A 25,703-nucleotide genomic window follows, 5' to 3' on the forward strand; every position below is an offset into this window, starting at 1 on the left:
ATTTGGATTATGATTAGAGGCTGTTTTTTCAGTTAGACCTTACATTTCCTTTAATACTTTGGCTCTACCTGCTAATTAGAAGACTATGTCTGGTGTTTGTAATCTTTATTCTATGTAATTTTCACTTTTAGAGGTGCAAGATGTTTTCCTAACATGACCCTAGACCTGCTTCTTCATTGCCATAAGCATGTTGGATGTATTTGGGCACTGATTGAAACTGGGTATTTCTAAACCTTTCCTCCTTACTTTATTTTTAGTACTATGGGTACCATGGCCTGTCCTGCAATGCTCTCCTTCTCTTACCCTTATAGGGGGAAAAGGGGGTTTTCTGGTTCTTCTATTCTAGAGCTGGGGTATATGGGCTGTCCCATTTAGCAGGCTTCTCAGACTGAGTTAGGAAACTGCTAAGCTGTAGACAATAGGACTTTTGAAGACTGATTTGCGTTGAGAGGGGCATCCCTGATGGCTTGGGATACCAAAGTGATAATGTGTTGATAACCACTGCTCTCATGGTTCTATCCCTCTGCTTGGTTAAATCCAGAGTGAAAGTATATATTGTAGAGCAATAAGCATCTAGTAGGCCAGAAAACAGAAATCACTTGACTAACCACATACTGGAGAAGTGCTACTATGTGGCTCTTATGGGAATCTAAAAATAAATGTGGTCATTAATTATCTGCTGCCTTTTTGGAATGTGGAAAAGCTCTTCTGTCTGTCACAAGTGTTCCCCATTGATGGCTAAGCACAAAATGAAGGCAGGTGATGTGACCTAGGGATTAGAAAGCTTTAGGAGATTGAGGAGATGGGGTCTCTTGTCTTAATGTCAGCTGATTTCCCATGGCTCCAAGCAAGATATTAAATCCCAGGTCATGTCCATATTAATGCAGTGTTTTGGGATCTGGGATTGGCAAGTGCAGTCTATCTGCAGAGGATGATAAGGAGTTGCTGCAGTGGGGACCCCCACAGGAGCTGTGATTCATGTGCTGGCGCCAAGGCTGATGACTGGAGGCTGTGAAACGCGGCGGGTGCTGCAGACGGAAGATGCGTGGGCCAGGGAAGTTGCTGGAGCTGTTGTGAGGCAGATTGAATGGGTCTCTGTTTCCCCAGGCTGCACACACAGCATGCTGTCACCTACCAATTAGCACACGGTATATCCTTTTTCCTCCTCCTCATCTTCTGCTTCCATCTGTGGGCCAAGGACTTGTTGTAACTAGCTGACTGATAACATTTTCTGTGCTCATCAGCATGATGCACCTGGATCAAAGCCCGAGATCAAATCACCCTGGACTTTGGCCCCACTGAATCTCAGATCCAGTTTATTTGGACTGTAACCAAAATTGCAATCTGTTCTAATATGTTATAAAATGGAATTGATGGAAAGGGGTCTAGAGAAACAAGGAAAGACCACAGTGTGGTCTTTGAGATCAGTAACTGCAGCACCATTTCTTCTGCGAGGCAAGTTTAAATGGTTATGTATTCAGGAACTGTGGAATTCTGCTGAAGAAGTTTATGCATAAATTAACAACTTTTTAAGTATCTAATGGCCAGGAGGAATTTCAATTTGATATAGCCTTTGCTTATGGGCTAAATGATCACCACTTGAAATCTCTTGATGCTGATTATGCTGGCTGGTTTTCCAGGTGAAAAAGGCTACTTTCAGCTTCCAGTAATCAGTGATTTTACTGCCAGTCTTAGGGCTTATAGCAAGAAACACTCAATCCATGAAGTGAGACTTTTCCTGTTCTTCTTTGGAGATGGCCTCTCTAGTATCATGTAAACTGATAATGCAGAATGGAGGAAGCTGTGTGGATGTTCTAGAGCAGCTCTGTAAACAACCAGAAGCTCAAAGGCCTCTTTGAGGAAAAAAGGTGATTCAGGAAAAACTTTAGTTTGGGGATTATCTAATGCCAAGGGACAAAAACTGGAACAATTTCTTTGAATTTGGCTGAAAAGTAAGAAAGTGTATAAGCCTAATGACATCTTGGGTTTCCCAGGGGTGATGGTTGCTGCAGGAGGCAGTGAATGTGCCAAACTCATCAGGGCTGCTAGGAAAGGACAGAACTATGAACTTGCAGAACTACATTCAGGAGTGGGGATTAAGGGCGACACTGAAAAATAATAATCTTTCATGTTTTTCAGAGTGAAACTAGGGAATTTCTGTGTGTCTTTATTATTCTTTTACACTCAGTGTTCCTTCCCATCTAGTCACATTCCACAAATAGGTCAGGAGTAATCAATCATTGATTTCAGGATGTAAGAGTGACTCTCTAGGGAGCAGCTGTAGTTTGAGAGAAGCCTATAACACAGCTGCCCTGGACATCAGTGGGATAAGAAACTGCCCTGCAGAGTTACTCCTGCCACACTTAACTTTTTCTCCTCTGCAGTGGTGAACATATACCAAGTGTACCTATACCTCTGTTAGATCTCACCATGATTGGAAATACCTTAACATAATCCAAGTTTATTCTAACGAGTGCCCTGTAAGAAATAAAAACAGATATTTTACATAAGTGGCCTGCAAAAACACTTCGAGAATTGTATGTTATTTTTCCTAGTAGATTAAAAAAGCAGGGCTTGGATCTTTTTCTCTTTTTTTTTTTTTTTTTTGGTTTATACTTGACAAATATGAGAGAAGTTGATGTGCCCTTTCTGAGTTTGTTATAAACAGTGATCTTTGACCATGTCAAGGTGCACTATTTCTTATGAGAAGAGAACCCTTTGACAGAAATTTTCAGCTTTTGAGAAGCTGTTAGGCAGTTTAATTGAAGAGGTGGTAAAAAAATGGATAGTCAATTTTGAATGATCTAATAAATATTTCCTAATGTGTTTTCTGATGCACCTTCATATATTACAGGAAAGTAAGACTTAGATTAGGAATGCAAGAACTTTTTTTCAGAGCACTAAGTGTCTTATAAATCCAGATGTTCTAGATTTCATAATCAGGGAGATCAAGCATGTTCCTAGTTTTTATTTTTTTTTAATATTTTCTGTTTTGTCTTTGTGGTGTTATCCTCATTATACTAGGAACAGAAATTGTATGTCCCCTTTAGTACTAGAAACTCCTGCTGTTGCCATATTCTTAAACATGTCTGCAAGCAGAGCTTCCTTTGGCAATGAAGGTGAGCATAAGGATACTGAGACAGGATGGCTCTAAGCATTGCATTGTATTTGCTTTTCACAGGAAAAGGAGATAAATACAGAATGGATACTAGTTGTATGGACAACCAGTGCCCATCTTAATTTTGTGTCTAGATGATAGCTTTATCAATGAGGCAGAGAGAAATCTTTTAACCATTGCAATATCTACTGGGGACATGTCAGGGCAGATCAGAGACTTTGAATCATTTGGTTCTGCTCCATACAAGATCTAGTGGATATTTTCCAATCTGAAATAGGATGACAGCTTGTGTCTCACAGCCAGATGAAATAGTGTTAACACAATTGAGGTACGCGCAAATAAATTTTTCCCCAATTATATTATATTTGGTTTGAAGTGTTTCATATCTGAATAAGGACTACTCAGACTACTGAGGACTAGAGCACCTCTCCTACAAGGAAAAGTTAAGGGAGACAGACTTTCTTAATCTGGTAAAAAGGATATAAGGAATTTAATGTCAACCCACACGTAGTTAAAGGGCATTTTCAGAGCATAAAATCCAACACCTGGTAGTACAGATGCTGAAACACAAAAAGCACTGCCCCCAAGTTTGGACCTTAGGAACTCGGACTGGAGCCCAAAATATCTTTTTGACCAGGAGGATGATGGTGCAGTACCTGCAGAGCAGGGGAAATGTCAGCCTTCAGAGATTTTTAAGATGATTAGATTAGTCTGGTTTTGGTGCTACTTCTGTTCCAAGCAGAAGGCTGGACTAAGCAACCTCCAGAGGTCCCTTCTGTTAACATTTTTGTGAGTCTGTCTTAATGCCTCTTTTCTGCTGCTATATCTTTTCATCTAACAAAATGCTACTTTTCTCTCTAGCCCTTGCCTCACTATCACCCTCAGATCATCACAGATCTAAGAGGGCTGCTATTGCTGTCAAATCAGGGAATCACAGTTGAAGATCTTCCCTTCATCATTGTCTCTTTTAAATGGGTGAGCTTCTCACTGAAATTCTCTGTGAAATGTATTCTGATCTTTCTGAACCTAATTTCCTGATTCCAATATAGAAAAACATTTGAAATTAATCAAAATTAAATAATGAGAGTGCTCACAAGCTTCACATCAAAATACATGCTTAACTGACCTGCTGGATCCGAATTTATTGGAGTAGTTTACGTTGTTTGGATTTACATTATGTAAGCAAAGCATCTCAAACTTAAAGATGAAGTTTCTTGACATGACCGAGTCCCAGTTAACTGTGCTGTTGTGTTCACATCTCTGATTCTAATTGTGTCACCTACCCAGCTATGCAGTCTGCTCCAACCCCCTAACAAAACTTGCTAGATTGAGCTTTGATTTCCCTGAGACAGGCAGGATGTGAAAGCCTGGAAACATCATGGATTTCTCTCTTGTTCATCTGTTTCTGTGCACCCCCCAGACCTTCCCTGCACCTTTGAGAACAGTGACAGTAATAGATCCTTTGACAAGGAGCTGCAGGACCTCATGAATCAGCTCCATAAAACACAGGAACCCGGGCAATTGCTTATCCTTTCTGTCACCTGTGGGCCTGGAAGAAATGAGGTCCTTGGCTGGGAGAGCAGATAAAGAAATGCATTATTTAAAACTTGAATGCTATCTCTGCAGAATGAATGTTACTTTTTTTTCTTTTAGTGGCAGGAATCAAAGAGCGGTGCATGCATATTTTAGACACCTTGGACTGAAACCGGCATCCTCAGGAATGTATCTCCTCCTGCTGCCTCAGGGAAAAATATAGTCATTTAGGCAGATCTGATTCAAAATGAAACTAGGGTGAAAACTGGAGGCTAGGTGAAAAATGGAGGGAGCTAAAAATTTCAAATGTGCTGTTATTTTAACACTGACCCATTTTTCTTCCGTTTCAAATCATTTTAAGCAGAGAAGAAGAAAATAATGAAATTAAAATAGAGTTGTTAATGACTTGCAGACTTGGGGTTTGGAGGCCCAGGTACTATTTGTGGCTCTGCCACAAAACTGGTTGGACATGTCATTTCAATTCTTAATGTTACTGTTTCCAGCCTGTGAAATGGATTCTGTAAAACTGACCTCTCTGATTATCTTTTCAAGATGTATGGAAGAATAAGAAATATTACTTATTGTGTATAAGTGTTATCTAAAAATATGTTCCCATTAATTTTTTTGATCAAAATATTATGGAAACAATGTGGTATTATTCTTAAAAATATTTTCAACTTCTCTATGGGTGAAGAAAATTTAGGAATCATAGTATTTTAAAGCATCATTCATTTTAGAGCAGATGTTATCCTATTAAAGATTGTCTTAACTTGGTAATCAGCATCTTGTTTACAAGGGGAACCATTTTCCTGAAAGAAGATAAATGCTTCTTCCCTTTGCCTCCCCCAATATTCTTATGTGGAGCAGGCTCATTTTGACCATCCAACTGTTTATTTGTAGAAATGTCTTCTCAGATATACCCTGCTGTGAAGTTTCTGGAGTTTGCATAGAGATACTTCATTTGGTACTGTAGGAACAAAAAATTCCCATTATACTAAATCCTTAACAAGGTTCCTAAGCTTGTGTTCCTGCAGGGAATTTCAACTTGGAAAAAATAAGGTACTGAAAAGCTCTATATTATTGCATTTTCAGAGAGAGCCAAACTATTCTTTAAAGTTTTATGAATGGGATTTTTGTTTTGTTTAAAAGCAACCAAATAACCCTCTAAAAATCACCCACCTGAACTCCCCACCAATATAATTTGTCTCAGTATATTCCTGTTTGTTATCCTTATCTAGCCTTACTAATATTTTTTGTTCAAGGAAAAAATACCCTAGCCAAAACAAAGCATCAACTAGTTTGGTTTTGAAAGTATCAAAAACCATTTTTTAAACTAAGTATCCCTTATGTTTTTTCTTTTGCTAATGCTGACAAAATGTAAAGGTAATTTGCTTATCCTAGACCTTCATTCCTCATTCACAATCTTTTATCTGCTCTGCTACATGCTGACACTTTTATAAACTGTGTCCCTAAAGGGAGAAGGTCAAAATACAGCACTGTTTTCTTAGTGGCTTCTCTGCTGGGTGCCCAGCTAAAACCTGTCCTTTTCAGAGGCTGGTGGGAGTGTGAAAATGTAATCCTATAAATGCTTAAATAGCTGAAAGCATGTAAACAGGCAGCTGAGTGGTTGTATTTTGTGCTGTGGCACTCTACTGTCTCGTATCTTAAGATGGTCTCAGGAAAATAGACGTAAGCTGCAAGTCTAAGATGAAAACGAGCTGTGTACTTGCAGGTAGGTGTGTGAGATTTTCCTGCCTGATGCAGGAGCAGCCCTGGCGAGCCCTTCTGTTGTGCTGCCACCTCGTGACGCTCAGGGAGGATGGTGCCAACCAAAAAATGCTCAGAATGAAAACTGCCCAGGTTACTGCTGAGAACCACAAAGCAAGGAATGTTCTCTGGAGCTCAGACAGAGGCCAAAAGGCTGTAAGGTACAGTTTCCTATTTAAGATCTATATGGACAAAACTGGCCTGTGGAAAGGGGACAGCCCTGAATATCTCTGGCAGGAATGTCTGTGTTGGGCAAAGGCTGTCTGAATTTTTCATCTTTATTCTGATCTCATTTGAGGAAAAAAAGGAAATACAAATAGAAAAAAGTTTGTTGGAAATGAAAAAAGATAAGGCATTAAATAGAAACAAAAATGCCACCAGATCCTGGCCTACCTCACTAAGGGTTTAGTCATATGCTTGTCATCTGTGCATTTCAGATGTCTTTTAAGATGGATCCCCCCTCTGAGCTATTCTTCCATTTGTGCAGAATAAAGTATAAGCCATGTGCCTGATTTTGACATTTTTTTCTTTTTTGTTTTTTAGTAGCTCTGTCAATGTTCTGAACATAGGTTCTGGTACTTGTTTGTTGCCACATATTTGGATTAAGGGGGCAAACCTTGCAGGTTACATTCTGAATGCATGCAGGTCCCAGACTTTGACAAGGTAGGTTTCTGCTTCCTTCAATAACTTGAGGCATCTGTGTTGTGACCGATGTACTGAGATACAGAACAATTGTTTAAGCTTCACCTTATGACTGCTGTCTGTTTTTTAGACAGCTTAGCAACTCTTGTTAGTGAATAAGCCTCCCTGTGAAGCCTGCCATTCACATTTCCCTCTTACAGCCAGGCAGTTCTTGGGGGCAGTGATCCCAGAGCCCCTGTGTCTGTGCTGGCATCCCAACGTGCAGCCTTGCACAAGGAGCTCTCTGGTTTGGCAGAGCTCTGCACCCTGCAGAGGCTCAGCAGCAGAAGGGGCTCCTGTGTGACACAGAGCTGCTGAGGGGCCTGTTGCACTTCCCTCTTGTGGTGAGCCCCCCTGCAAGGTAAGGACTGCATTCTTGTACCAGTTCCTCCTTTGCTGCATGTGGTAGCTACCTCTGCTGTGACAGCTCTGCTTTCAAGTTCTGCTGAATGCTCTGAGCTCCAAATGATCACACAGCCAATGACTAGTTCCTTGTTGCTCTAATTTACCCCCTTAACAAAGTAGTTTCTACTTGTGCAGTGCTCAGGTTTAATTTCAGGACGAAAAATACCTCTCTGATTAGCAGCAGCATTTTTTTGTATCCATATTGGTCCAGTTCCTAGCAAAAAAGCAAACACTAATGTAGAATCTGGCTATAAATTAAGTATTGATGAAGGAGATTTATTTCTTATTATTTACTAGCCTAGAACAGGGCTGTTTGAGCACCCTAAAGGCAACAGCCCCCAGGGAAGCTACTCAGCTTCAAGAATTGTTGGGGTTTTTTTGTTTTTAAATCAGAACATACCAGATAGCAAAACCACTGTTTTCATCCCCATTCCTTTTGTCCAGGATTTTGTATGGCATGGCAAACCAAATGCAATTGGAGTATTGGTTCTATAAATAAAGAATTGAAGAAAAGGGAAGATACCTGAGTCTAGTGCACTGTGCTAGAAGAATATCTATAGCAAAACCAGGCTTATCCATGAGTAGGGTGTGACAGCTTACTGAGCCTGGCTTATTAGGCACTTGCAGGTACCTGAGCAGGTGTGACTGTGGGGAAGCAGCCCTCCTGGATATGTGCAGAGTCTCTCTGGGAGCACAGCTTGTTGAAGAACAAGGCCAAAAGAGCTGGAGTTCAGCAGTAGACTTGGAAACTGCAAAAAAACCAAAAAACCAAACCAACCAACAAAAAATAAAAAATAGTAGTTAGCAGGGGACATATCAGAGCTGGAGAAATGTCTGCTCTCACACTTGTGTTTGAAGGATCTTGTTTAATTTGTTTAGCCTGAACTTCAGGCTCCCAATTTGCTCTATGATGATGAGTGTGGCTGTAGGCTGTGCAAGCTACAAAACATCCCTGCAGAAAGCAAAGGGGGTGTAAAACAGGAACTAGGACCCATTTATGAAACTGAAGGAAGTGATGTTGTCTGCAGAGATTTTGATGATCCTTCTGCAGGGAGAATAAGAGTAAATATTCTAAGAAAAACATAAGAATGAATCTTCCAAGAAGAGCAGATCTTGGTCAATGTGTATTTTGTAATTATATCTTGTGGTTTTACATGCAGCTGTCTGTGAGAGCTATTTTCTGATAAGGACTCTGTCTTAAAGTCTAACTTTGCTTTGTAAGTATTTAAAAAAAATCATGCAGAACTTCTGTATCATGATAGTTTAATTCAACAACTTTTGTGTTGAAAAGAAAACAATGAATTCCTGTGTGTCCTGTAGTGGGGAACTAATCTGAGGTACAGGAGGGGTACTACCATTGGTATGACAATTAAATTTTTTGCACCAGCCTTTCAACTTCCTCCATCTCATTAGACTGACACATGGGTTCTTGTGTGGAGATCATGTGTTCAGTCAAGTTGCCTTAAAATTTTCCTGCACAACACTTTTCTAGTCAGTAGGTGACATTTAATCAAAATAGCAGCTTCCCAGAGGAACTTTCTTTCTGATACCTTTTTCCTTCTGGGAAAAAAATATTCTATTTATACAGTTCTTTTTGAGTCTGACAATTCCAAATAAAAATGTTTTCACTTTTATTACATACCCATTTTACAATGAGGCACTTTTTTTCTTGTCTTTTTGAAAGTTGATGCTATTTTATTGACTCTGGAATAATTTTGAGATTTATTTAGGCACAGAATTTTTAAAAAGTGTAGCTTAAAATTATTCAGTGCGCTCCTGTAGTTATATCATCCTGTGAGTCTCCCTGACTAATTTTTACAAAGGCAAAAAATGACCAAAGGGTGAAGCTATCAAGCAGCTGATTTACATGTGCGGCAAAATGGTTTGTAGGAAATTACATCAGGATTGCACAGATTTTGGAAGGCTGAAAAACATTGTTGCAGCCCAACATGTAAGATGCAGGCCATTGGATATACTTCTGTTGGTTCCTGTTTAAATAAAAACATTGGAAAAAAATCATTTTGATTAACAGATTTGTGTTGAGGGAGGGAATTTGTTTCCAATGAAACATTTTGAAATAGCAAAATTCAAGTGACAGATTATCCTTACTACGTGACATTGCTGCTGCTGATGGAAGGTGCCAGCTGGGTGCCAGGGGCACAAAGGAGCAGCTGCAGAACTCCTGACCTTGCTCAGGTGGAAACGTGCACTAAGGAAATGGATCACTTTCCTGAGACAATTAGGAGCTTGACCACAGGACCAGCGCAAACTGCCATGTTCTTCTAAGCCCACAGCCATGGTGCCGGGGTAGTGTCACAGACATCTTTTCATGAAAAATCCTTTCCTTAGGATTTTTCCTCCTGAGAAGCTGAGAGGCCTCAGGAACAAAATGTAAACATTGATTATCTGCTGCTGTGGAATGCAACAGGTGCATCTGTGATTGGCTCATGTTGGTTTGTTTGCAATTAATGGCCAATCACAGACAGCTGGCTTGGACTCTCTGTCTGAGACAGAGGCTTTGTTATCATTCTTTCAGATTCCTTTCTATTCTTAGCTAGCCTTCTGATGAAACCTTTTCTTCTTTTAGTATAGTTTTAATGTAATATAGATAATAAAATAATAAATCAAGCCTTCTGAAACATGGAGTCAACATTCTCACTTTTCCCTCATCCAAGAACCCCTGTGAACACTGACACAGGGTAGTGTGGGATGTATGGGGCTCCCAGCATGGGCTGAGAGTGCTCAGGTGCAAGGGATGCTGGCAGGCAGGAAATACTCTCCTTATGGATAAACTGAATGTCTTCACCAGCCATCTCTCATGGTTTCCTCAGCATGAGCTGCATTAACAGCTGCAGTTAGTCTCTGTGCAGGTGCACAGACAGGTGAGTTACCTGGCACTCTGCCCGCTGTGGCTGTGCTTTGGCTCATGGTGCCTCCTTCCCCTCCAAGCTGTGGTGCTGCCACGGGCTGGGCAGGAAGGGCCCTGGCTCAGCTGCGGCTGCCTGCCAGCACCAACAGAAACTGTCTTCTCCTTCCACCTCCCCAGGGCTCTGACCTCCAGAGGAGACCCAGCCCACGAGGTGGGGTGGGTACAGGTGCTGCCCCAGGCCTCCCCTGTGCTGTGCCCGAGGAGAGGAGCTGAGCTGCTCAGAGCCCCTGTCTGCAGCTCCTTTGTGCCTGCTGCTTCTGCCTCTTTGGGAGGATGTGCTGAGGGAGCTGAATGCCTCCTTCATTGCATATTTGAAGGTTTGCTGAGAAAAATGATGAGTGAAAATGATGGTTAAGCAGATGGTTTAAATTTCTGTGCTGCCTTTCTCTGTGGTTTCACTGTCAGCTTCCGTTCTGCCACTGAAAAGAGGGGAGGAAAATGAAACACAGCCGCTTCCCTAAAGAAATGAATAATCATTCTATGCACATTTTTAATCAACTTTCTTTTTATCTAGAAAAGATGATGGATTTTAGCAAGAAAGGCAAAGAGTGGGGGAAAACTTGCAGTTAATTCAACTTTTGGACACTGAAATGTTGAAAGGAACACATGTCTAACTTGCTTTTTTCTCTAGATTGAAGGTAACAAATGTGCAGCACAAAAATTTATTGCCTCAGCAAATTCAGATGAATTTTATTTTTTATATCTACAAGGAGACAAACCTGCTGAAGGGAGAAATACAGGCTTTTCACCAAAGCCTCATCCCATTTGGGTTTGCAATTGGGCTGAAGTCTGAGCCCTCAGGCAAAGGCAGGGGCAGAGCAGTAGCCAGAGGATGTGTCTGCTCCTGCTGTAGCCAGTCAGCCACTTGGTGAATGTGATACAATTGAAGCATAGTTCAAGCTGTGTTTTTGGGAAAATCTGCATTAGCTGACCTCCAGACTCAGGCTGAAGAAGTGCTGTGATTCTTGGCATTTTTAACCACTAAGATAAATTGGTGTGTCTAGTGTCATAGATGTAAAGGCATGAATCTGATTTTTTCCACTTGTGTGTGGAGACTGGAGTGGCAAAGAAGAGAGAATTTTGACAAGAAGCAATGTGAGGGACAGTATTGGATGCTGTGAGACAGGTGGGCCTTGTAGCTGCAGTTATCTCTGGCTCCTTGTCTCAGAAAGCCAGGTGTAGGTCTGGCTCAGGCAGGACACCATCTCCACTGGGCCATGGATCACACCACAGTGCTGCCCAGCCAGATGGCAGTTTCCAGTGGTGTTGGTACAGCTGGCTCCGGGACCAGGAGATGTTGTGCCCTTTCTAGATCCCTCAAGGTGCAGGTTCTTTTGAACTAGGTGCCCTGACATAGATGCAAGTGGGAGACGTCTTTTGTTGTTGTTGTTGTTTCTGTCAGACTGTAGGGAAGAGGACAAAGAAGGATTTTTCTTCCCATTTTTGTGCAAAGGGGTTTTTAGTATAAACAACCCACCCTGACAAAGGGTGTTGTAGCACTGTTTCTTACTATGTGAACTCTATGTTTGTCTTTACCCCTTGAGTTATTTTTACTACAGATAATTTGGTTACATCTGTTTTGCTCCAGTGAAGCAGAAATTGAGTGGGTGGGCGTGTTGAAACTGGACTTTCGGGCCCATCAACAGTTAGTGAAGTATGAAAAAGAGAAATGGAACTTCCTCTGCTGTGACTCTCCTAACGATTGTGTGTCTGCTGGAGTCCTGACATCATCTAGTGAGGAGGTACCACTGGACTGGGGGAGATCTCTTTAACCAAACAACATGGTGGGGCTGCTGCAAATGACCATCTGTGCTTTTAAAGTGGTAGTGAGAGGATGGAAATGGAGCACACTTAGGCTTGGTTCTGAGTTAGGAAGTCTAAGAGTGATGTTCTCCCTGGATTGTTATTATATTCTCTCTGGATCTCTGTGTTTCTGCCATTCATCTCAGCAGCGTGGGTTGGTCTAGATTGCAGCTGAAAGTGGACCAGCTGCTGTGTGAATGGCCTACAGCAGGGAAGCAGCAGATGTGCTGGCACAGAGCTTCACAAGGTGCAGGGGCTTGCTCAGCCTGTGCTGAGACTGCCAGAGGCCCCACAGCCACAGCAGTGCAGCAGGGGCTGTCAGTGGCTCTGGGGAACACTGAAGTGGCCAAACGCAACATTCACTGGAGCTGCCCCAAATGTGCACAGCTCTGGGCGACCTTGCATCTTCTTGGAAAACACTCTCTAAATTATACTTAGTTTAGCTAATGCTTTCCAAAGCATGGTCAGTTTAGAGGCTACTGTGTGTATAGACTGGTGCAGAGTCTTTTCCTTGGGATCTAAAGTATATTTCTGTTTGCTGCAAAGCTACAGCTGTGCTTAAATCCTGGTATAATGTGTAATGTGATGAAATGAACCCCCATGGTTTTGCTGATGCCTGTATTCCAATACATTCCCTGAAAGGGATGAGAACTGTCCTCTGGGATTTCTCTGTGCCAGGAACAGGAACACCACTGCATCAAGAGAGGTCCCTGTGGAGTACAGGCAATTATCCTGGCTTATGACTTACTAGGAGTCTTCAGCCTGGATTAGCAGCACTTTATGCAATGAAGTTGCAGCTTGGTTGGAAGAGAAAGTTGGTTAGTTTTCCTTCTGAATGCTTTTCCAAGCATTTGAATGAAGCAAATGTTAGCAGAAAACAGGTGGCTTTAACCACCTAGGGTAGAGTCCCCTCAGGTTTCAGTCACTGTAAGGTCATGATTCTGTTGGTTCTCAAAGTCACCATAAAATTGCTGGGGAGAAGCAATTGGAAACACTTGAATGTCCTGTGTAAAAATCTTTAAACTCCACCTCCCCTTAAAAAAAAAAAAGGCACAACATTATAAAGCCTTTCAAATGTGTTAATAGTGAGAACAAAAAAGCAGCTAGACAACTGAGAAGTAATCTTCCCCCAAGCCCCTATCTAATCAGGGTTCATTTATGTTGTCAGTGAGCTTATAGTTCTTGTTTGCCTCTTGATTTGAGTAGCTGCCTTGACCATTTCAGTAAAGAAGTCAGGGTCACAGAGTTCCCCTTGCCATTCAAATGTATTTATTTTAAGGGTGCAGCATTTGAGGAAGGACTACAATAGTTGCCTGACTTCGGCCATAGATTGTTGCACAGAGATCATGAGCTTTGTGGTGCTGTATTCCAGTAGTAATTATGTAATCCTTAAATTTAAAACCAAAATGAAACAAATCCAACTCCCCTTCCCTCTTGTGAATATGGTACAGAGGGGGAAATACCTGGTTACTCTTGATGCATGGAGAAGAATGCTGTGCCTCCCAGGTTTGTGTGTTAGCTGAGCTGTTCTAAATTGTTTTGGGAGCTTGATGGCTCCTGAGCCGTGGCTCATTTGCTTTTCACTTCTGCTTTCCTCAGGAAGTAAGTGCAGCAGCCAATCAAGTGATTCACAGTGGAAAGTTTAAAGAGCAGAGTGGGAGCTACTGCATGCACCAGCATGCCTAGAAGGGCAGAGGCAGCAGCACTCATTTCTCTGGATATGGGCATTGACTGCAATAGGAGCTACCACATCTAGGAGCCCAGGTATGTCGAGAGATTGTCTGTGAAAGCAGACAGAACACAGTGCAATATTGGCTGCCACTGGTATATTTTGATAGGATTACTTTCAATTAGTAAAAGATTCAGTTGAAGTTCACTCTAAACTGCAGTGCAAAGACAGTTTTCTTTAGGAAGTAGTGGAATTCCTGGTTTTAGCATTTACAATTGTTAGCTGTCATAACTGTGTTCATTCAAGAGTCATCCTGGCTGGCAATGAAAGGAAGGGAGTATAAAAAAATGTAAAAAAATATCACACTGGATTTTTGGGACTATCTGAGCTGTGTGTTTCTGATAGTCCACACTATCCTGGAAATTAATAGTCAAGAAAAGTATATTAGAGAAAGAATTTTTAAAGCTGGTAGTTCTAGAACTAGGGGTCTGATATTTTTTCTAGTATATCTCTTGTTATCTGAACAATTGAAGTAAATAAGGAGGCCAATTACAGTCTTTATTTTTTGTTCATGTACTTTTGGAGATTAAAGATTGCCATGTACACTGAACTAACATTTTTTAAAGACACTTACTGTAAAAAGGTGACCAATTTTGGTATGAGACTTGATTCTATTTTGGTCTTGGTTCAAACTGGGATTTTTTTCTTGAATGGGATGCTTGTATGAACTGCTGAAGGGGGTAATCACAGATAAATACAATTAAAATGTTATTAAAAAATAATGTTTGTTCAACTAGTAAGCTGTTGGTAACAGTATTCTGCTGGTCCTTCTGCCAGTTTTGGTCAGGCCTTTCCTCCCTTCTGTCTTTTCAGTCTGTAAAGATGTAACCACATTGCTGTTTGACTTCACACAAGCTTTATTTAGAAAAAAAGGGAAAATACATGATTAAGTTCCATTTTCTCTCTGTAACCTGATACTGCATTCTGAATGATACTATCAGATTTATTTGGTTAGTCTTCACTTTTATATATTTTAAAATATTTATTACTTAGATTTTACTTTTTGTATCATTGTGATACTTATCAAAAAGTATCTTCTCAAACTTAAGAATCAAAAAATTTACCAAAACTCAAATAAGCTATTAACTTACACTGAGGATAAGAACAAGTGGTGGAGTGTACAAGACACAACATATAAGACTTTTTCAATATATCAAATTTATCCTTAATACCAAAGATATTTGAATAATGAACTATGTGATTTTGTGGTAGGTCTAAGAGAGTAATTATCCTGCCAGATGATTAGAAAATTAAAAGGATTTAAAAGTCCTAATCAAATTGTAGATACAAGAAAAGGCTTCTAGTGGAAATAAAATATAAAATATATCATGCAAGTAGAGTCAACAGACTGATACTGGAGTGCTGATATTTAGTCTGATATGGCTTTTGTAGTCTAGATAGTTGGAGAAAATACCAAGGAATATCATAATCTTCCTTTTGCTTTCATGTACTTTTGGAGATTAAAGTGTTTCACATGCGCTTTAAATGTCTTACATAGCCTGTTACAAGTTGATCTTCACTAAGGAAGATGTTTGTGAGTAACTGGTTGTAAGAGTTTCTGTGGAGCTGGGATGAACTCTTTCATTACAGGGTTTCACAGAGTGAACACTTTGAGAGGCTATCCCTGCTTGCTTTAACTGTGCCACCAACAGGAAAGGCCTTCTCAGTCAAGTATAAATAGAAAGAGAAAATTGGTAACCACATTTCCAGGGCCATGCAGTGCAGCTCAGGGAGCTGACTCATCAGTCACCGACCTTCATTTGAGGCCAGTGGAAGCCCTTCATTTCACCTCTCCATGACTAATTTCACCATTTATAGAATCCCTCTGCAAAGCACTTTGGGGTTCTCTGTGCAGAAGACCACGGTGAGTGTAGGCACTGGAGTGAGTTACTTGTAAACACTGATTTAGGCTTAGCAGAGTAGCTTCCTGGGTGAGGGATCTCCTTGAGGAAGAGAATGGTTTTCCTATTTGGGATGCAAGTTGAGCCTCACTGAAAACATAACTGAACTATACTCACTGCTGGAACAGCACCCAGGCTTTCTCAACCAACACACTCACAGCTTCAGGATGACTCAAGTGGGTCAAAATCCCGCACCAGAGTTAAGTATAACATATGACAAATGTAACTCCCACACAGTCATGAGGAACAGAGTCTTCCTGTTTACTCTGTGACCTTACCACACTTTTTCTTTTCATAGGGCTTGTTGTCTTAATACAGATAATTAAGGAAAACAACAGCAGCAAAACAGAAAATGTTGTGGAGATAGGAAGTTCCAGACTGACAGTTCCCTGGGGACCGATCAAAATTATATAGGCCTCCATCTGCTAGCCAAGGACAGAGTATGGGGCTGTGGTAAAATAAGCTAGCCTGGGTGCAGTGTGAAGGACCAGCATTTGCATCTAGGCACAGATGTCTGCTAGGACCATCATTTGCAGGTGGTGTGGTGCACAGTGACAAGATGCATGCCCTGCCCTTCATCACTGCAAGAGTGTGGAAGTGAGACTGGTTCATCTGGCACGGAGTGGACACAATGCAAGCAGTGAGCTAGCTGTGTAACTGATGGATGAAGAAGCAAGAGAATCCCAAACGGTGTTTCAGTGTAGGCTCATAATTCTAAGCCAAGCTCATAATACTGTCTTTTAAAACTTATTTTCATGTCTGTATGAGTTGGTAATGCAGATCTGACTCAGAATTTTAGTGAAATTTGCTTTTTTTGGCATTTTTATTTAAATGGTGGAATGGCAATCAAAGAGATACTGTAGAGAAAGAAACTATTTCCCAGAAATGAAGGTAGATTAGTGTTTTTCTTTGAGAGGTAATGATTTGTGAAATTCTTTTGAGCTCCTAAAAAATGATATATATGGTTAGCAAAGTGAGCTACATTCATCTTGGTGACCACTCCTATCTGCCCACCCACACTGTCATAATTGGTCTGTTGTAGTCTCAGGAGCAGCCAGACAATGACCTAGACTCCAGCAAGCAGATGGATGACACTGATGCAAACTGGAGAAGCCTGATCTCCGTTGTTGTCATTATGTAGGCTCAGGGTGAGCTCACAGAGCCTGTGGCAAAGTGGGGCTGAGTGAGCCCCCAGAGCACTATGGATGAAAAAATGGCTGTAAAGTAGATAAGAGGACTTGGGATTGAGATAAGGGTACCAGAAGGATTCCTCGATGTGTAGTGTAAGATGAAATTAAAATCCCATTTTAATTTTGATGGAAATGAGAGTGCCAGGAGCACCATGCTCCTTTATTGTGGCATATCTGCTTCAGTTTACAGGATTAGCAAAACAAGCAGTGTTGTTGTGAAAATACCTATTGTACAGAGCTCTACATCTGCCACAAAGAGCTGAATGTTGCTTCCTCTTGGGGCCAGAACAGCTCTGTGAGCAATCTTTGGCTTTTCCACACAGCTACTATTCTAGATGGGCTTCAGCCCCACTCTAGGTGGGGAATATATCAGTAATGTGCAGCTAGGGTTAGCATCCACACTCAATGAAATTTGTAACTGGGCTCTTAGTGTTCTTCTATTGCAGATCTGCTGATAGTAATAGTTATAACTTTTACAGCTGGGATGGCTGAGGTAATAAGGGAGAGGACCTGCCTCAGTGCAAAGCTGGGGCTGGAATCCAGATTTGTTGTGTGGTTTACTGGTTTGTTCTGTCAAAGCCCAGATGAGTTGTGCAGCACATGCATACATCTCATGGAAGAGAGCTTGTTCATGCAGCTGCAGGGCAGTAATGTTCTTGTCCAGGAGCAGGTTGATTTGCCATTAAATTGGAAAAGAGTCAGTGACTTAGAATGTTTGCATATTTCTAAACTCTACCTCCAACAGTTAAAACTGTCAGTGTCTAATTTCTTGGGAGTTGACTGGTAAGAGGTGTAAATAACACAGTATATTTATCTGGTCTCATCTCAGCATGGACAAAGCAGCTGAACTCATGTGGCAGCTGGAGGAGTCACCTGACAATGCAGGACAGCAGGAGCAGAGCCCTGATGATGGAGACACAGCAGAAGGGATGGAGCAGCCTGCATACAGCAAGGATGAGCAACCACACAGCAAGGATGAGCCACCCCAGAGCCATACCCTCCTGTGGGACACTCTGGGCAAGCAGTTTGTAGAATATGAACAAGTGGCTCCATTTCTCATCCCAGAGGAGCAACAGAGAAGGCTGCGAGAATTTCTTCCTCTCTTCTTAAAGGTTTGTTCTCTTTATTGCCTTTGGTGCAGATAACAATTTGAGTTTCTTTTGCTTTATCCATTCTGTGGTCACCTAAACAGCCATTGTTAATTGAAGCAGGATCCCTTTAGGTGATAAATTTTTACTCCATTGGGAGCCTCCTCTCCAGCATGGCAGCACAAAAAGGCCTTGTCTCTGTGTGAGCCCTGCTCAGCAATGACAGCAATATCTCTATTATTAGCCCTGTGTGCAGCACAAATCCAAAACAGCCCTATTGAAACCAGACCAGCCTCTACCCCAGACCAAACCAGCACACTTCCTCTTCAAGTTCTGTGGAAAACACATCCTTAATGCTTCTAGGGTATTATTCAGACCAATGAACAGGCCTTGCTATAGAAGATTACCTCTCTCAACTGCTTCCTTCTGTCTTCATAGGAAATGTATTGCAGGCTTTATATGAAATTCTTCCATTGAGGTTTTCCAACCTCAAATTTACAATTACAATTAAAATTCTTAGATCTCAAAGTTTCTAAGTTCTGTTAGAGCTTTAGTTTTTGAATACCATGTAGTGAGCATGAAAGAAACAAGTTGTGTGAGATGAAATTATATACAACTTCTTTATATTTACTGATTCTTAACTAAGTATGAATAGAAAGAATGTCTTTAATGTGCTGATAATTTTTGGAATGAAATTTTCAAAGACCTGAGAAAGCAGAACAAGGGTGATAAAAGTTATAAAATCTTGAAGTCTTAGGAATTAAAAATTGGGCCACATAGCAGAAAATTCTCACATGTGATGATAAGTAAGCAAATAAATGTTAGTACTTTAGGGTCAAAGAACAGTTGTTCCTGGGAGGCAAGATGAGTATTGCTGAGGGACTGGCAATTTTGAACATATGCATATGCATGAGGTGTTTCCTTCTTGTAGGGCTGAACTACACAAGCCTTAGGATTGTAAAATCCCGATACTGAATTTCAGTGATGCTTGAAAAAAGGGGCTTCTAAATTCTCAAAGGGAACTTTGCTACTGAATATATTCATAATGGAGAAGTGAATTTTTCATTAGCTTAACACTTGATTTTATGCCCTAGGCGTGAGATTCTTCCTCTCCACTTTTCTTAGATATGCTAGTGGAGCTTTGCACTGCCTTGCAGGCATTTAGGTCCAGAAGTATGACTAGAGCCTTTTGGCTTTGCATCATTCATTTAAGAGTACATTCTGGAGGATCTTGCCCTTTAGCTTTTAATCATCATGTCCTTCCCCACATGACTTTTACTCCCTTCATATGCCTGCCTTCTGCTGGCTTGGGGAAATGCATCTCAGTTTGGGTGGTACACGTTGTGAAGTTCTTACAGAAACTACCCTGTTTAACAATGGGCTCTATGTGAGCCCTCTCCCTCCCTGGAAGATTTTTCTCTTGCTTTTACTTTCCTGTTCTGATCATGCAGGTGCCAATGCATCTCTGCCTTTTTGTTTTAGTGCTTTAGCTCTTGCTCAGCTGGGTGAAGAGAGGGGTCACCAAGCAGGAGACACCTGGGGTGCGGGGGCTTGTTACTCACTGCTGCTCCTTGACGTAGAAGGAGAAGGTGTGGGAGGGAAATGTCAGCCATCTGCTCATGATTCAGGCCTGGGCTGGGAGTCATTTTAATGTGCCTTCTGTATCTTCCCTCTTGGTGCCTCAGAGAGTATCAGAACGTTCTATTACACGGCTGGTTTCGAGCTAGCGTCTCTCCGTGAACCATGGAATAGGAAGGGCAGATGGGAACAGCAGACACAGGGAACTTGTAACAGAATCTTAAATATGTAGAAACAGATTTAGGAGGAAGAAAGAAAATTAGATTACTTTGATACCATATTATTTGAGTTTCACCTAAAGGCAGACGTCCTACAATGGAGTCATGTTGATATGCTCCCAGATATAGATCTTCTGTAGGCTCAGACATGAATATGAAATTAATGAAATCTATTCCCAAAGGAGAGTGTATTCTGAAGATTGGTTTTTAGCCCTCAGGAAGAGCACTGACACGATCAAATCAGAACATTGGTGGCCTGTTTTGTAGGGAGACGGACTGTTCCATTCATCAATTGCTATGAACTTTGGTTACTGCTCTCTGCTGTGTATGATCCAAGCTTCTAAAACTTATCCTGCTCATTCTGTTAGCAAAAGAGTGATTATAGTGAGGCCTTTCTGAAGTGTAAAGAGGATGTTCCTCTTTGAAGAAGAGGGGCAGAACTCTTGCACTGCTTTCTTCTGAAAAAGGGCATAGCTTAATGACAAACATTGTATATTTTTAAATTACTGTAGGTTTCTTGTCATTTTGTTTGCACAGCTTGCTTCTGCTCTTTACAGATATTCCCTCCCTTCTGCATCAGAAGTGGACAAATTGGTGGATTTTGCTTCTGCAACTGAGTGTCTCTGAAAGTAATTTAGGGTCAAAATCTGAAAAAGATAATTTGCTTTTAATATTATTGACCGATTTATGAAAATTAATAATAGGCACACTATGCAATTGAATTTCACTCTTGCAGCACAGAAAGATGATTTGGGTGCATTTTACTTATTGACTGCAGTAAAATGAAGTAAAAAGTAGATGCTTGCCTGATTACTGAGAGGTGACTGACACTTTGTCCACAAGCTGCCATCTGTGATGAAAGAAAAAATTGAAAGTCATGGTAGGGAAGGGAATAGTATTTGTGGAGAACCTTCATTAACAAAAAGTTGCACTGACTTCTTGGCAGAAAGTACTATGGGATGTCTGATCTAATTTTTTTAGGAAGACATATGTAATTTTTCTTCCTTTAATTATTGGGGCTTATAGTGTGATATTTCAGAGCTTCTGAAAGGAGGAGACTTTTGTAAAGTAAAATTTTCAAGGTTGCTGAGGACAGAAATATCTCAGACTGGTCTTTTGAATGCTGAGCTTTTGCTAATACATAAATGTGTGCATTATCAGAGGTTTTACAGAAAAGAATTGGCACCTGGTTCTTGGAGGCTGGTTGTGTGCAGTAGTATTATTCTACTGGAATATTTTCTTTATTGATGTTGATTTTTTTCACCCAAAGATAGGGCTAAGAAACATAAAAAGGGTTTGTCAGACTCAGGGAATCAACAAATCTTCCTGTTATTTATCTAGTAGGTTTTGTACTTAATTGCTTATCCATTCTTAAACAAGGAAGTTATAAACCCATTTATAAAATTGTTTATAAACTTGTCTATAATTTTGTGCTTATTCAGGGTGTTTGTCATATTTTGAAAGGGGCTAGCATATAATTTTTGATACAAATAATTAGTGACACAGGGTATGACCAACATTTACATTGTGTTTGGATGGTATTCAGTGTAGAAAATACTGTAAAAGTTCTCTAGTAGTTGCATTGCATGATTCAAAAGGTAGCTCCAGTTTGACTTCTGTATCCAAAGTGTCATATTCCTGCCTGTCTGAGAAATACTGCTTAATGGATTATACTGACTACTGAATTTTATAGAGGAATGTTAGCCTTGTGCTCCTTTATTTATGTTTATTCATTTTTGTCAGCCTACCAAAGACATGATGTGTCAGAGACTTAACAGTTGCACTTGGATTTCAGGCCTGGGAACAATCTGCTGGAGCAATTGTATTCCCCAACATTCAGCTGTTAGCCAGTGAGGTTTCCAAGCTTCTGACTAAAGAAATTAAGAGGAACCTCAATGGAAAACCTGCAGGTAATGATCCCATACAACTTCCATTGGATCCAGTTATTCTAGAAATGTGTGTCTTTCAGTTGTACTCTGTGCTGGAAATAAAGGGGGAGCAGGAAAATGCTGTGTAGCAAGCCAGATATTTTAGTAGGAGTGAGCTAGCACTGATTTGAGGTGGTTGCACTGAGGATTTGGCCTTGTATGACGTGCTGGTCTTTAGTTTGGAACTCTTGTAGCTGGAAGTGTGTAATGTATAATGCAGGTAAGAGTGAAAGAGTAGGTTACACACTATTCTGAGGAGCTTTCTTAAAAATGAGAAAAACATTGCTAGCCACATATGGCTTTCTTGGTGTCTTTTGTACATTCTTTGTGCTGTCAGCTGCCAGGCTTCATGAACTGAGCTGGTATTCTTGGTGAAATTTGTCAGTTGGAAATATGTAGTTTGCATGAACTGAGCTTGATGCTGAATCAAAATAATTTAGTTTTTCTGTTTACTTTAGTGGACTCCTGCTACTGTAATTTTGTTAAATTTGTCAGATCTGTGATAGATAAATGCATAATGCATGGATAAAGCATAAATGCAGCATTTTCATCTTTCACTAAGGAATTAAAGTTTAATTTTTTTGTGATAACAGAAGAAGCTCGTCTGGCTTTGGAGCAATTGCTGAAGCAGAAAGGGGAAGCAGGAGATGGCCATTTGCTCCTGAAATCAGTGTATCTGCTCTCACAGACTGACTTGGTAAGAGAAAATACCACAAAGCATGTTTTCCATTTTATTTCAGAGAAGCTCTGTAGGTGCAGTAGAACACCCAAGTCTCAGTATTTGCATTATCCCTAATATTTTGAGTTTGAGCATGCCCAAGGTATACAGTTAAAGGACACACCACCAGGTTTGTAGGCCAGTCTTTTCTAAAAGATAGAAGTAACTATTTTGTGCTTTCTCATACCCTTTTAATTTTGGTTGTCAGATGGCTGGTTTTTCTAGTATTTCACTGCTTCCCCTCCCCATTGTATCTTTTTGTGTATTCTTTACCACATTTTGTGTATTCTTTACCACATTCTTTAGTCTAGTTTATATATAAGAAAAGATGAATAGTAAGAATCTGTCTGGTAATAGAATGGTTGACTTTACTTTTCAATCCTGATAGTCTCTCACTTTGAAGTGTTTCACAAACTCTACTTGTAGAGCCCTCCCAAATGCAGACTGGCATCAGAAGTACAGCCTGCTGGTGGCATCTGTGGTGTGCTTATCCATGACATTTAGTTAAACAGTTTGTGTTAGTCTTTCTTGTTCAAAGATACACAAAAATGAAATCTTACTGTCAGATTATAGTGGATATGTTCTGTATCATAAGGAGATCTATAAAATTATATATATATATATAGCTAGTCACAACATGACGTTTCTGATGTGTTTTTCACAGATTTAAGATGTTGCCATTTTTTGTAGCACACATACTCACAAAACTTCATATCACAAACCTCATTCTTCTGTTAGTTTGGTGCTGATTTTTGTTATGACTACTGTGTGCCAAGCACACACACTGGGACTTCTCTGGAAGTTCTGTGCAGCCATAGTGAAGATGAGAGGAAACTAAATACTGAGAAACACTGTGAAGAAACTGCCATTTGCATTTATAAAACCTGTAATTAGAGGTGTGTGCAGTTATTCAATATGTTGAAAAAATGACGGCATTATAGGTAAATTGCTGCTATTCTGAATCAGGAGGGAGTGGAGAATTCATGTTTGCAGCATTCCAGGCCTCTCTAGCTGCAGAGTGTCCTGGAAAGTAATGGTAAAGGGGGCTCTGTCTGTCCCTGGCCTTGCTGTTGGCCCAGCTGCCAGTTAGTTTGCAGGTTGTGTACTTCACTGACTGCAGGTCTCCATATGCAGGACAGAGCACTGCCAAAGCTGGAGTTCAGCTGGAGCAGGAAGTCCTGGGAGCAGCTGTATAAATACACAAAGCGTATTTAATTCTGCCAATGGACTTCACAGCCATGCTGTGTGACTGCCAGCCTTGTGTGCCCTAGAGCACCCATGAGGGTAAAACGCCCCAGTGGATCTTTCACCTGCCATGGCTATTCTCAGTGTGGAGGAACACAAGAAAACTGTGGTCAGCTGCTGGAGGAGCTGATTGTATTTTTCTTCTTAGAGGACTCTGTGGAACATTATTGGATCTGGACTCCCAGCTGCTCTGATGCAGTGCCTGTACCTGTTCTTTACTGTCCCTCTGAAGACAACCAGCAATGACAGGGAGACAAGTGAGGATGATGCCCAAACTCAGGAAATGCTTGTTAAGGTGAGATGTGCATTTGGGGGTTTATTTGCCCTGGGTACTCAGATGTTCACTTAGGCTCCTAGTTGTTAATTTGATTCAAGCTGGCAAAAAAATCTGTAAACTTGGACTGCAAAATGTTGAATAAGCATCAGGAGCCATATAAAAACTGTCTCATCTTTTTTTACTAAACAAAAAACTTACTTTAACTGGGAAAATCCATTAAGAATGTCCTGGTGGTAGTTTTACTTCTTCATTTCACTGCATCCTTTCTCCTGGCATTAGTATCAAAGTTATCATCTCCTTCCCCAATGGATTTTTCTTCATCTCCTGGGTATCTCTAGAGTGTTTATTGTAGCTGATATTTGTTTGCTTTTCAGATAATGCTTAACATGTACAAAGAGGAACAAGGCATAGAGGAACTGCTGGCAGCTGATAAGCTTCAGTCATTAATTATAGCAACTTCTTCTCTGTGGGACCTGTGCAGCCACTCTTGGAAAGTACCTACAGGCTGTGTGCTAAGAACAATTTCAAAGGCTCAGACCAAAAACAGCATTGTATATCTGCAAGGTTTGGCTTCTTCTTTCCCCATTGCTCCCCTGACAATGAATTACCAAAAAGAGTCTCCCCAGGACAGATTACCTCATCTGTAATCTCCCTTACATCATCCAGTAGTCAGCTGCAAAGCATGGGCTTGTGACTTAGTAGAGAGGAGCTTTATTTAGTACTGATAGTCATCTGGAAACTGAAGGATTGTAACATAAAAAAAACCCTCCAAATTACAGGCAAGAGCCAATCCCACTTAATCACACTGACATAGGCAAGAGGAAGATGTAGTATGTTTTTTTTTAAGTTGTGTGACTCAGTCTATGGGTCTGAGCCTCGTGAACACTAAATACAAGATGGGGTCAGAGTAATGGTGTCTTGATAGACAACAGCATGGTTGGTAAAGCCCTCTCTTCTTTCTAGGCTTTATTAGTTCAAGCAATTATTTTTTCTTATTAAGAAGTACAAAGGTCACAAAGCTCAATTTCTTAGAAGTGAAAAAGTAGCTTTATGATGCACAAATTACCATCAGTATTCCATGTCATGGAGTAAATGCATACAGATATTTTTATATTTTAAATCAAAAGACTTGGCTTCCTGAGTGAGATGGAAAGATCTATTTGGGCATTTTGAAGCTGCCCTGGAAGGACTGGCCATGAGATTAGACAAGAAAGCTAGGCTTCATTTCTCAAAGCAAAATGTGTGTACCCCATTGTATATGCTTCATTGAGCAAAGAATGAATCTGTGAACTCTGCACAGGATGTGTGATTGATTTAGTATGAGACAATTAAATCTATTAGTCTCTGCTTACCTTGTGCTCAGGCAGCTGGATTCAGTATATATGAATTTGGGTGAGTTGGGGGGTTGAAAGCTTATACTCCTGAGATGAAATCAATTTCTGGTAGTAAAGCAAAGAAATGCATTACTATTTTAAAGCCAACAATGCTTCTGAAATTAGTATGATATTCGTATGTCCTCTTTTCTGTTTAGAAAAACAGTTATCTGACTCCTATTTTATAGGGAAATAACTTCAAATTTGTTTTATTTTTGTTAG

The 25,703-nt window shown here is 40.6% G+C and overlaps 1 protein-coding gene across 1 annotated transcript in view; it reads left to right on the plus strand.

The window, feature by feature from the left end:
* Positions 1 to 12,038: 12,038 nt before the first annotated feature.
* Positions 12,039 to 25,703, plus strand: part of WDFY4 (WDFY family member 4) — a 114,964-nt gene continuing 101,299 nt past the window's right edge. Inside the window, exons 1-7 of the mRNA XM_074544945.1 lie at positions 12,039 to 12,175; positions 13,836 to 14,000; positions 17,886 to 18,168; positions 21,736 to 21,850; positions 22,462 to 22,565; positions 23,980 to 24,126; positions 24,483 to 24,672. Of these exons, the coding sequence (XP_074401046.1) occupies positions 17,887 to 18,168; positions 21,736 to 21,850; positions 22,462 to 22,565; positions 23,980 to 24,126; positions 24,483 to 24,672 (838 nt within the window). The 5' untranslated portion in view covers positions 12,039 to 12,175; positions 13,836 to 14,000; position 17,886. The remainder of the gene's footprint in view (positions 12,176 to 13,835; positions 14,001 to 17,885; positions 18,169 to 21,735; positions 21,851 to 22,461; positions 22,566 to 23,979; positions 24,127 to 24,482; positions 24,673 to 25,703) is intronic.

This window comes from Zonotrichia albicollis, chromosome 7 (assembly GCF_047830755.1).
Source record: "Zonotrichia albicollis isolate bZonAlb1 chromosome 7, bZonAlb1.hap1, whole genome shotgun sequence".
In the NCBI taxonomy this organism is placed as follows: domain Eukaryota; kingdom Metazoa; phylum Chordata; class Aves; order Passeriformes; family Passerellidae; genus Zonotrichia; species Zonotrichia albicollis.